Raw genomic sequence first — 13,508 nt, 5'->3', positions numbered from 1 at the left:
GCTATTTTATACTATTGTGTATTATTAAATTCAGAAATAAATCTAAAATCTTGAATCAATTAGTTTAAATGCCAAAAAGGTCAATTTAGGCATCACAATATTATAATGTACCATATGAAAATTACATATTCATTTTGAGATTTGCTAAAGATTACATTTATTTCTCTTTTTAAATATAGCAGAAATGAGCACACACAACATATCTCTATTATCGGCCAATATATGTGTTGCGTATCTCTAGTGTGAACTGCTTTCTACAGTAACATTTCTATACACAGGGTAAGTGATTTGGCACAGTTAGTTGTTTAGATCCCTCTGTGACACCCTCCTGTACCGCAGTATTTGGCTGTGTGGCATGAAGATGGGTAATTATTATGATTTATTCAGGTGATTATGGGCTATGTGGCTTTTAGATGGAGCGCACAGATGGACGGGCTTGCCTGCCGCTGTGTCCGCGATCCGTTTGATGCCGCCTGTTTGGCCCATCTTAGATTTAATAGCACCACAGGAAATATGGCAGTCCCTCTCTCGCAGGGTGTGCCGTTCCTGTCTGGAACGTTAGATTTCCCTAAGCGAGACGCCATGTGCCACTTTAGTGAAAGGCTTACATGAAGGAAGATGAATGGATATCGATAAGCTGTGAAATATTAACATGAGCACACTGTATGGAATTCTCCTTAGGATTGGACAATGAGAATTGGACAATGAGGCGTCAGTAGGATTGATGTCATTTATCTGGAGAAATTCCAGTTACTGGAAACCAAAAAGCTGTTAGGCCCCTAAAAAATCTGCAGAAATCTGCGGTTTCTTTTCAGTTCAATCCGTCTACGTGAAAAGCATTGTGTTAGCTGTTGGCAGGAGGTGCTTGAATGAGCACTAAATTCCATCTGAGCTAATTGCTAATTGGCAATTGACTGATTTGAATCCGATTTGCATGTTTTGTTCTCTTGTTCTTCGTTTGTTTCTGTGAATGTGAGTCGATCCATTATGGATGATTCGACAAAGTTCACTCAGCCTCCTGGGGTTTGCAGGACAGGAAGGGATTCAGGTGTCTGTGTGATGGATCGAGACATCCGTCTTCATAGAATGCTGCCTTGTTCATTTATCATTCTCACCATTCTTTCCCACTATAGAACCAGCATGATCAGAACTACACGGTCCTGAAGACCAAATCCAACAGCATGACGGTGGACGGACTCAAGCCGGGAACCACATACATCTTTCGGGTTCGAGTCCGTACGGATGGTGGCTATGGGAACTACAGGGGAGAGATTGAGTTGGAGACAAGCCATGAAGGTGAGTGGAAAACCATCTTTTCAACCATAAAACTCTGTTTTCAACTGTTGCATCCAACAGTGATGTGAATCCCTTTGGAAGATGCTGGTGATTAGCCACAATATTCTCCTCTAGTCTCAGAGAACTAACTGAAAAATCGGACCCTAATATTCTCATTATGAAATGGACATTTCTGATCCTGTATGCTGATTGATCGATACCATCCATGCCAAATTGAACAGTATAATTTCATTCAACAAAGCGGTTGTTCGCCATATCACTGTAGAGCTGAAATTATTTACATGTCGCAGAAAATATCCAGTAGCGAAAGGATATTGTTGAAATGGTTAATTCACTAAAAAATGAAAATGCTTTAATTATATACCCACATGTCATTCTAAACCCGTAAGACTTTCATTCATTTTCAGAACAAAAATGAATATATTTCTGTCCCTTCATTGACAGCTACGCAACTGACACTTTGATGCTTCAAAAAGTTCATAATTCATATGGATTCGTTTTATGATTTCTTTGAGCGGTGTAGTCAAGATTTTCTGATCAAGACTCGATCGCTTTATATGATGAATAGATTGAATTTAGGCTTTTATTCACATATAAACATTGATCAGTGAACATAAACAGAAGCTCAACCGAACCTGCTTGACGCGAAAGAACAAATCTCATTGGTTCTTGCGGAAGCTCAAACGTGAATGAATCTCATTGGTTCTTGCGGAAGCTCAAACGTGCCTCGTAAAACATACAAGAATGAATCTCATCGCGGCCAATCTCGTAGCGGACAATGGAGGGACGGAAAGCTCTGAGATTTCATAAAAAAAATATTAATTTGTGTTCCGAAGATGAATGAAAATCTTGCGGGTTTGGAACAACATGAGGGTGAGTAAATGATGACAAAATGTACATTTTTGGGTGATGACGTTATCAAATTTTGTGTGCTATTTATACAAGTAAATATTTAATAAAATCCATTAGACACATCAATTGAACTCTACAGCATTTTGTCAAAAATTGCTTAGTTACTAGCTTACAGTTAGGCTACATTACTTGATGTAAGAATTGTTTATTGTGTATATGAAGAGTTCAGATGCAAAAGCCTCTAAGTGCCATCTGAAATTTTCTTCTAGAATGATAATTTTTATAAAGCTTGTATATTTAAGTTAAGTAATTTCACTGAAATGACAATTAATAGGTCATTTGCATTGCCATTTAAGTGAAAGGGTTTATGCACATTGCTTTTGTGGCTTAATGCTTCATTAAATCCCATTCACAATGTGAATGATTTTAGATCCCTCTATTCTGTTTCTGACTGTGCAAGTGCCACCAACCCCTTCATTTCTCATTCAAAGCAGAATATTTTCAAATTTTCAAGGACATTCTGGGAAAGGACTTTGCTTTGGCCAAACTCTTACCTGTGTCACACCCGTGTATTTCTCCATCACACGCCGCTGATTGAATTTCCGATCCGCCTCGCGCGTAGAAAGAGGCTGTGAAATATTCATACATGTGAACACGTTCAATTAGTCCCCTGAGATAGACGAGGCTCCTCACGCGCTGCAGTTTGCTCTCTCGCTGCGGTGTTTGAAGTCTGAGCATGTAGATTTTCTGTCAATGTTCCTCTGAAGTGTGAGAAGCTTTAGCTCAAAGTAGACAGATGCCCCGCTGTGTTTGTCTCATAGTTTGTGTACCATATGGTACCCGCCACCATTCAGTGCACATAATTAGAGGGAGACGCTTTCTTAAATCTTTTTATTTTAACATATCTGCAGAAATTCAGCTTATTTAACATCGGTTCTTTTTGTTTCTCCACTAAAATATGAATAACGATTTTTTTTTCCATTGTGATAACTCTTTTCCCACCAGCTTTATAAAAAAAAAAAAAAAAAATTGCCAGCCACCACCAGCATTTTTGATCATTTTCACAAAAATGTCATGACCCTTAGAATATTTTGTTGCATGAATATCTTAACATGCACCTAAAAAAAATCATGAGCCTCTAAAAAAAAAAGTTGTATTCTAGCTTAATGCATTCTTTTTTATCAACACTTCTTGAATGTGGGTAAGTTTAATAAAAAAAGCTAAATTTTTAACAAAAAGCTGAGAAAAAAAGCATTTTTCCCCCCAAAGATTACAGTTTTATCTTTTGTTTCTGCTCCTTTTTTGCCTGTGTTTTGATCCAGGGATTCTCTACTCTTTCAGAAGATGCGTAATAGCGCCCCCTACCGTATAACAGTGAAAACAGGGAAAGCCAGAAAATTCCGTCAATGGCGGGGAAAGAGTTAATGATGTCAGAATAGTTGAAAATTGTTATGAAATTTGCCATGGATAAAGAACCATTTCTAAATGTGTTTACGATGTACTACTATTGGACATATGATTTGTTAATTCATTTTAAAACTGCATGGCATATCTGTACTATTTGTACTATATTTGCAAAAATTATTATTATTAATTAATTAAAATAATTAAAAAAAAATGTGAAAATTGTTGAAAGAAATGGTGAAAATATATACTTTCCTTTATACATTTATATACATTTTAACCTAAAATCTTGTTAAACACAGATACATTGATTCAACAACTACGAAAATAACTATGGATATTATGCCAGAACTGTGCTAAATTGAACAACTGAAGATAATATCTGCTTTAATGTTGGGTTCTCTCTCTTCCTCTTAGATATGCTGGCGGTTGGAGATCCCAACCAGCAAACCATACTGGCCATCTCGGTGGCTGGAGGTGCAGTGCTTCTGGTCTTGCTGGTGGCCTGTTTTGTTGTGAGCGGACGGTAAGAGCAATTTACAATTTTTCTTTAATCGTTCTCATCTTATAGATTTAGACTGCACCGTATTCTTTATAAATATCCAGACCCAAAGTATGGAATCTTCTGTATGATGAAAAAGCAGTTAATTGGTGAATTCTACATTGGCAGACTTGGATAAATCAGTGCTTATCTGGGGTCTTTAGCTGTCAACAAATCCATACGAAGGATGAAGACACCATATTTCATTTAATCAGAGAGGAACTGTAAATATAGAAAGACAGAATCGAGCAAATGAGATGTTTTTGTGCGTCTGTCTCTGTGTGTGTGCCTTTGTATCCGTGCATGTGTGCATTTACACAAAATCAAAAGGACACAAAATTGTTTAGCCCTCTGATTGCGTAGCGTGATCTGTAGAGATGAAAGCAAACACTTGAGAGAACAATTGAAGAGACAGACATGAGGGAGAAAAGCAAGAGTAGAGGCGCTGTACGGCTGAGAGTGAGGGAGCTAATGAAATGGAAATGAAAGGAATGGGTGGATCAGAGGAGACGAGGAACAGAAAGCAGAAAATAAACCGCTCTTGATGACATGAAATGGTCAGAATGAGTCATGATCTTTGTGTAGATGTTTGCCCTTTTTGGCCTTCCTGTATGTTGTTTCAGTACAACAGCAAAAACGAAAATGCTATTATTAATTATATATTGTAAATAATATAAATAATTATAATTAAGTATATTATAAAAAAAAAATATATATATAATTAATTTATTTTAAATGAATTTTTATGGTAACACTTAACTTAAAACCTTTATGTATAATGCATTATAAGCGTATTCATAATGTACATTGTTGTAATGCATTACATCTTTTCATAAAGAATTGTAACCAAAGTTAAAATGTTATAATATTTGCATATTGAGTCCTTGTTACATTCATGAGACCATAAAATGCATTGTAAGGTACATTACAAGGCATAATTAATGCATTTAGAATACGTTTATAATGCATAATATATGTAATATGTATAAGGCTTTAAGTAAAGTGTTTTTATTGTTTATATATACACTTTTATTTTATTTATAGATATTTAAATAATATAATGTCATTTAAAAAACAAAAAGAGGAATATTGTTTACCAACATATATATATAGTTAAATTAGTTTTACTGTCTGTTTCTAAAACATGAAATGATACAAGGACAATATGCAGCTACACTGTACCAAATTTATTCTGTACACCAATACTGGCATAATTTCAGCTTTTTATTATTATTATTATTATTATTGACCGGTAATCACATCCCTATTTCAAAGACTGATTTAGTAGGGATTTTTTTTTTTTTTTTTGGATGATATATGCTCCAGTATGTTGTAACACAGAATGAGATTTCCGTCTGCTTTGCAATTTGTAACCCATAATGCACTGTGACAGAACGGTCCCGTAGGATGTGTTATGTCGGCCAAGTTTATGCCTGCAAGCCAAAACCTTGGTGCTGCCACCTCTTATTCATGGTTTCCAAACCCCCCCCCCCCCCCCCCCCATCTCAATGCATTTGTGACTGCTTGTGGGAAGACCCTCATGGAAGCAATAAAAACAGTTTTGATGCTGATCTTGAATGATGTGCTTCTAGTGTGGTGTGGTGGTGGCCAATGAATCGTAATGGTGAGTGAAGCTAAACTCTCTAATTGCATTCAGTCCCTTTGGCATTGGATTATACTGTGCTATATATACTGGACTTAACAAGGTATTCGTTTCACAGTGCCATCGGTTCTTTTAACTGCTTTCAGAACCTCAGCTGAGCTTTTTCCATTAATGACAGTTTGAGGTCATTGATTTCTGATTCTATTGCTGAGCAGAAAACAAAACATATTTGGCCTCTAGTGGGAATCTTAAGCAAGATGTTATGGTTTCAAATGCCTAGATTTAGCAGAGTCATGGGAGAATCTGAAGAGATATTTTTTCCTTTTTTTCACAAATTTACATTTGTGATTTCCAGGCTTAGAAATGTGGAAACCGTTTCTATTCAGCATTTCTAGTTCTAGTCTAGCCTTTTTTAAAACATTCTCTAGAATTTGTTATTTGTTCATGCGGCTTTTTTTAACTTTTTGTGTTAATGATTTTAAATTAATCATCTGTATCTTGTAATTGTAAAAAGCGTAAAAAACTCATAGAAATGCTTTGTTTAGAAGCAATGGGAACTCTGGCCCGTGTGTTTGCACAACAAAGTTTAGGTTGGTCAGAGAAATATGAAGAGTTCAGGCATGTGTTCAACTTTGTTTTTGGACCAAATTTGGCTGGCAGTGATTTGAAGTTGGACGGTGTTCTAGTGCTTGAAGGAAAAAACAGCTCTGATTGGCTGGTGATGATGCTGGCAGATGGTCTTCCTTTGTCTTTCATTCCCCCTCTATTTTCCCGCTTATATCCAGAAAAGCAATTAAAAATGGTGGACACACTTTAAAGACTTTAAAGATCCTCATGCTTGTGTCTGTGGAACATTTCAGCACAATGACAGATGCCGCAGTATATCTAGCAGGTGCCTACTAGCCAAATACGTGCACATTTGCAAGCCTGAGGAGCATTGAATGCCAGCCATGAAAATAAGCTGAAAACTTTAGGCTTCTGATATTAAAGCAGTTTCCTTGACTTCCTGTTGGACTGCCACCAAGCAATTCGATAATGCTCATGTTGCATGAAATTATTGCAGCTTAATGATGAAATCAAGAAGCCACACACCTGTTTTCTGCTGGAATTATGAATTCATTGGTTATTATTGACTTTATTGCATTTAAAGTGGTTATGTGTTTTCTCTGACTCAAATCACATTAAGATTTGGCAGATTTGTAGTGTGCTAAAGCATGCAATTGCTTACATAACATTATGCAAATTTTATATTACATAACAAAATAAATGCACACTATTTAACACCTGCTATTTGGTGGTTGAATATTCTATGGGACTCTTATAAAATGTAATGGCAGAGTAAATTATTCAATTCTATCAAATTACTTCCACAAAATGATCCAATTCAGGCCGAAAACATCATTACAAGTAAAAAGTAAAAACAATGGTGCACAGGTGGGGCGTTTCTCTGGGCTGGATTTGGCTAGTTTTGAAAGGGTCTCAAACCATCAATGAGAAAAAACATTTTGGTGTGTGAAATCGATTTGCAACCATTGCGACAAAGGAGCTGAAAACAGAAAAACACAATCAGAAAGAGGTTTCACACTGAGAGGTTTCAGGGCCACATTTCTCTGTGTGTAGTGAGACCCACAGTGTGGTGTAATTGTGAATGAAATCTACTTCCCGTGAATGTCATCAATGTACCAACCTGAGTGAATGTACTGTAGGCTGTTTGAGTAGTGTAGATCGTGTTTTCAAAGCACAGCCGAGGGCTTAATGGGTCTTGTTCGGTTGATTTAGTGCAGACATTACCTGTATCTCGCCCTTGGGTTTGATACCGTACCGTGACTGTTTAGTCAGTCAATTTGCATGTGGGTTAACAGAAATAAAGCAACACATCCAAGTACAAACACAAAATGGAATAACTGTGCCATTCCGTAATGGTTGCATAAGCGTGTTAGAGCGTTTTTTTCCCCAAACAGTTCCATCTGGCTATTCCAACGCCTTTCCGAGCAGAAATCGCTGTCCCTGTAGCCCCTGAGCACATCATGACTCGCTCACTCTCAGCATGCTGCTTCACTTAGTATTTCATTTCCATTCGTTTGATGGCAGGCCAGCTGTAGATGTGCCTGGACGCATCAGCGGAACATTCCGGAATATTGAGGTGGATGATATGTTGGATGCATGTGCAATGGATGGAGATGAGACCAGGATGTGCTATCAATCAGCTCGATTTTCTTCTGGATTTCAATTAGCGTAATGAAGCCTTCTCAACTGACGGAGTCAGTGTTTTTAAAACGCCTGTCAGAGGAGCTAAGAATTTATGACTGTCCATTTCCTCCAAACACACAATCATTTCCTCTTTTTATCATTAGCTTGATTATAAATCTTTTTTTCTTTTTTTTCAGGTAGGAGAAAGGTTTACAGAGATGTCTCTAGGCATCACTTTGTCATTTTTTGTGACATTAGTTTAAACATTAGTTTACAACATTTGTAAACAAAGGAATTTCCGTTCTTATTGCTGTGCAAGTTAATAATAAACTGTATTTTATATGCTGTACCTCTTTACCAGTATCACCCGGTCTCATTTTGCCAATATGCCTCTGATGAAGTGGGACAAAGGAAAATATTACAGATTATTTTAAATTGCTTTCTATATTTTCTGATACACATTGCATCATAAATGATCACATGTAGCATTTAACATTTAATATAACATTTAACAGTGAACATTTACTTTTGTATTACCTTCAGTTTTACGTCAGGATTCTTTTTTTATTATTTTTTAGTACCATTTTCCTCAAGTAGTTTGAATTGAGACCGCCATGCCCCTCCATGTGAAATCGTCAGCTTTATCACCTCTATTTGCATATATTAGGAGGAATTCCAGTAGTATATCCACTTGTTTTGTCATTAGTTCTTCATTCTATAGTAATATATATATATTATATATACATTTTTTTTTTTTTTTTTTTTTTTGTAGGTTAAATTATAAGATAATACTATGTCCTTCATCACCTATCGGGATGGTTTTATTAAATAATAGCAGATATAATTAAACTGTTGGTAATGATAGATTTGTATTGGTCTGTTCAGTTTGTATTCATCATATGTGTCAACATGTCCTTGTGCTTCTCCGAAAAGGCTTGGGAAAATTTTAACTTCTGGAGAGAAATCATTGATATTCTATGATTTTTGACACCACACGTCAGGGCTCATTTATGCTTTAACTTTGTCTATAGTGTTTCTAGATAAAATGCATGCTTCAGTGAACCATGCCAAATTAGAACTTTCCTTTTGGAGAACAGGTTGAATTTTGGACATCAGTTGAATTTTGTTCTGTTGTGCATGCCACCCTGCTGGGATATATTGTCCATGCCAGTAGCTTGGCATGTCCTCGTGGCAGTTGAAAGCTGGAGCTCGCCTGCCTTCCACTGCATGCTGAACAGACCTCAAGACCCAGCTGGAAGCTGCTCTACCTCATTAGCTCAATGCACTGGAGTATCATTATGTAATGAACTAGTTTGAGGGTCAGAGGAGAGAGTTACCACATTAAGACGACCGTGTTGTATGCTCGTACGCTGTAAATTCCGAGTCCCAATGTTCTGTCCCAAGTCAAGCGTCACTCTTTGAATGTTTTTCATGGCTTTAGGGTAATCCAAATGTTTGGCAATCCAAATATAGCATATGACAGCCCAAACAAAAGGCAAATTGCTAGAGGTAGGTTCTGGAGATTGTCCATTACAATTCTTCCTCCCTGGGTCAAGGTAGAGAAGGTTTGGCGAGAGGATACATCTTCATCTATGACAGTCAGCACCCCAACAGATACTTGTGCCCAGACCTCATCAACATCAGGCGCCTGTATAAAATCAAACAATAACAATATTACAACAGGGAAATGTGGATAGACATGATCAGTTGTCACAGTGTTATCATGTCCATGAAAGGTTAGTTCACCCCAAAATGAAATTTGTCATTAATTACTCTCCCTCATGACTTTTGTTCATCTTCATTACACAAATGAAGATATTTTTTTTAATCCATAGAAAAACTAATCTTCTAAAATATATTTATAAAGTAGTATAACCTCTACTTTATAGTGACATTTTATGCTGCTTTTTCTTTTTCTTTGCTTATATTCTCAAGGAGGTAGATTTGAGGTATCATTAATGTATGTAACATAAACTAAACGCTATAAGACGAGTTGCATGCCAACGTTTAATACTTAAGGTTTGAATTACTATGAGCAATACTATTGTTTTGACAAGCACCAAATATGTCTATTTCCTCTTTCTCTCCATTACATCTTTCTCTTAATGCTTATGGCAGACTATCTGAGTCAGCTCTCACTCCTAGTTCCCTCAAGCAGGCCAGACAGTTTAAGAATCCCTCTAATTTTGCACCAGTCTCCACATGGTCTTAATGTCCCTCTCTCAAAGGCACAAAGACGGATGGGAGCCCTGTCAGCATATACAAAGCTGCACCGCTGCACTGTCACCTTCAGATACAAGCTTCACACTGTGAGAGCGGGAGAAAGACAAAAAAGAGGAAGAAGAAAGGGAAAAAGAAACTGGGTCATAGACAAAAGGGCTTCCAGCGGTGTAGGGCTGCAAAACATCTTTATCACCGCACAAAAGGGATTTGAGGAATGCTTCAGAGTTGAAAAATGCGTTAATTGCAGAGTCCTAGACACTAGTCTGTCACTTTTCCCCCCCCTTTTTATACACCGCTATAACAGAATATGTAAATAGTGCATATTACATTTAAATGAGCGACAAGAAGGTTGAAGGGTGGGATCACGCTTCACTTTAGAAGCTCCTGGATGTCCCGCTGCGGCGCTGGAAGTGTTTCATCAGCGTGTTGAGCGGCGCTGCAGCAGGTGCAAGGGGGAGGGATCCGTCTGCGGGACCTCGAGGGATGGCGGGGCAGGTTAGAGAGCAAGTGGGGGCGGTTTCGGGAGAGTCGATTTACTCCCTGATTACCACATGCTTCGGTCGGGCGGCCCACCTCCGCGAACCCCTCCAGCCCTGCAAACATGTTTTGTTTAATAGACTGTGTTTTGCACATGGGACGGATAAAGATCGAAGGGGTTGAGGGGGTTGTACCTGTGCACAGATGCACACTAGGCCCCGGGCATTTATTTTGGGAGGGGGGTGTATGTGTGGCTGATGAACAGGTGGGGTCTCTCTTGAGACCCCAAGTCTCATTAAAAGCAGCAGAGAGGAAACGACACACATGTACCTCTGAACCCCCCACCAGACGGGGATGTACAACAGCTGAAAGGGAAAGATTTACCCCCTGCAGCTCCACAGGGAGATGAAACATTCCGGATTAGAGGAGGCATGAATGAACCCAGCGGTCTTCCCATTATGTAATAGACCCCCAGGTCTGCTCTTGCCCCAACCCTGGCCCATGCCTTGACTGCTCTGGGGCAGCTGAGCACGCTCTGGCTCTTGAAAGAGGGGGACTCCTGTATTGATTAGAATTGTTAACTGGGCATAAAATCAATACCAGAACCAAAATACTGATCACATGATCGTTTCCTGACAGCTGCTACGGGAGTATTACTAGCTTAGCGGTTTGATTGCAGAGTTTTTGATGATTTGTCATTGTGGTCTGATTGCAGTGCAATCCCACTGGAAGTTAAGCTACAATGACAGGAAGAGACATCCATCTATCCATCTATCTATCTATCTATCTATCTATCTATCTATCTATCTATCTATCTATCTATCTATCTATCTATCTATCTATCTGTCTATCTGTCTGTCTGTGTCATTTTATAGTTCTATCATTCTGTTTATCAGTCATTCTATCTGTCTTTCTGTCATTCTATGGTTTGATCTATTTATTGTTCTGTCTGTCTGTCTACCTACCTGTCTATCATTCTATCTGTCTTTCTATCATTCTAAGATTCCATCCATCCATCCATCCATCCATCCATCCATTGATCTGTCTGGCTTTTGAGTCTATTTCTTTAAATCAAAAATTGTATTATCATTATGCTTCCTGTTTAGTGGTTTAATGCAAATTCAGCTATTGAATTGGAATTTAGAAAGCATTCTCAAATCAGTTCTGAATGGTGCTCATCCCTGAATTATAGGCTTTATTAAGGGGCAATCACACAGATTTTATTCAGGTTATCTATGTACACAAACATCAGACGAGCACTGTGTCATACCTCATTGATTGTTGTGTTGTTTAGAAAGGTGTGTCATGTTAAACTGTGTGTCTAACTTTTAAAACATTAACTTTTAAAAATGCACCTCAAGACCCCTGCGATCTGTTCAGTTCTGTTGCACTCTAGCTGGTTTTGGATGCAAGAAAGAATCCTGTGTGTATTCACCCAAAGGCTTTCAACTCTAGCTGGATTATAGTGTTGATGTGATAATTCATAACACTGTCTCTCTCTGTTGCTGACATCTTAGCTTTCTTTTCCTGCAGTTAGAAGAAATGCCTTGCATTGTGTCATCAGCTAGAACAATAGAGACTCCAGCATGTATTTATATTCATAAGTGGATATTCACCTATATTATTGAGCCAGTGTCCCCTAGAAACCCATTAGGAAAGCTTTTTCCACCTGGTCCCCATCAGATGTTCCATTCTTTAGACATTCTGCAGCCATTCTCCACATTTCAACATAATGTATAATTACTATGGCTAGACAGCCTTTGACATGACTTTTTTGGCAATACGTTCTTGTTAAAGACATGACAGGAAAAGGGAATGTGTGAGCGTGTGTCACTAAGAGGATTAAATGAATAATGAACATAATTATCAGTCCTACATTGGCCACCTTTCCTCCCCAGTGTATTGGAATATTCATTATCTGGGGCATTTCCTTATTCATGATCCCACTGTGAGAGGAATGATGTAGTTAATGATAAAGTCAGAGGTGAGAGGATTGCATTTTCCCAGTGCTAAAGAGTGGATTAGTGCAGTGAAATCTTTACTAGGTGGGAAAACCGGACTCTAAAGACACATTCTTTTTAAACTACACTGTTAAAAGATGATATATGTGACTGTATCAGGCCGCTGTAGAATTGATTCTACAGTTCTCAACATTTTCTTTTGTCTTGGGGAATTGGTTGGTTGAATTAATGTGAGAGAAAGCATGTATTCTATTGTGTCGGCCTGTTTTAATTGTGCTTATCCTATTGCTATCCTATTGTTGCAGGCGCTGTGGATATATTAAAGCAAAGCAAGACCCCGAGGAAGAGAAAATGCAGTTTCAGCATGGACGAGGTAATGCATGCAGGTTTTTTGGTCTTGGAAAAGAACTCAAATCTTTTTAAGAGTAATCAGCAAAATATCCGGCAAATGATGAAAACCTGAACTTTTTTTAAGATGTCTGATGTATTTCATTCAAAGAAAATAGTTCAAGAAATCTCATCAAATAGGGCAGGGGTTCTAAACTCTGGCCCTCAAGGTCCACGTTCCTGCAGAGATTTGCTCCAACCCTAATCAAACACACCTGAACAAGCTAATGCGTTTGATCAAGGTTGGAGTTAAACTGCAGGAAAATGGACCTTGAGGACCAGAGATGAGAACCCTTAAAATAGGGGTTGTATGTCTTTTTGGCCAGTCAGACGTTGAACATAATTCGTTCTGGCTGGCTGGATGGATGGATAAAGAAAGTGCATGTTTTCCAGGAAATTGTTGGTTAGTGAACAGTGTCTCTGATGCATCTGCTGATAAATGATGTCTCTGATCGCTCTAGTTGCCTAATGTGTGTTTTCTCTAATGACACTTTTCCTGCCTGCCAAAGACAATGTTTAATGAGGTTGAAAATGTGGCACTCCCCTCCTTTTAGAAAAATGGATGGTTCAGTCT

General features: G+C 38.1%; 1 protein-coding gene across 1 annotated transcript in view; it reads left to right on the top strand.

Moving 5' to 3' along the window:
- The window catches only part of ek1 (eph-like kinase 1), a 61,996-nt gene that overhangs the window by 33,744 nt on the left and 14,744 nt on the right, over window positions 1–13,508 (top strand). Inside the window, exons 7-9 of the mRNA XM_084399003.1 lie at window positions 1,134–1,296; window positions 3,970–4,078; window positions 12,853–12,920. Coding sequence (XP_084255129.1) covers window positions 1,134–1,296; window positions 3,970–4,078; window positions 12,853–12,920 — 340 coding nt within the window. The remainder of the gene's footprint in view (window positions 1–1,133; window positions 1,297–3,969; window positions 4,079–12,852; window positions 12,921–13,508) is intronic.

This window comes from Rutilus rutilus, assembly GCF_951802725.1.
Source record: "Rutilus rutilus genome assembly, chromosome: 24".
Taxonomy (NCBI): Eukaryota; Metazoa; Chordata; class Actinopteri; order Cypriniformes; family Leuciscidae; genus Rutilus; species Rutilus rutilus.
Note: the sequence above shows the minus strand (reverse complement) of the source record. Positions and strands in the feature narration are given on the sequence as shown.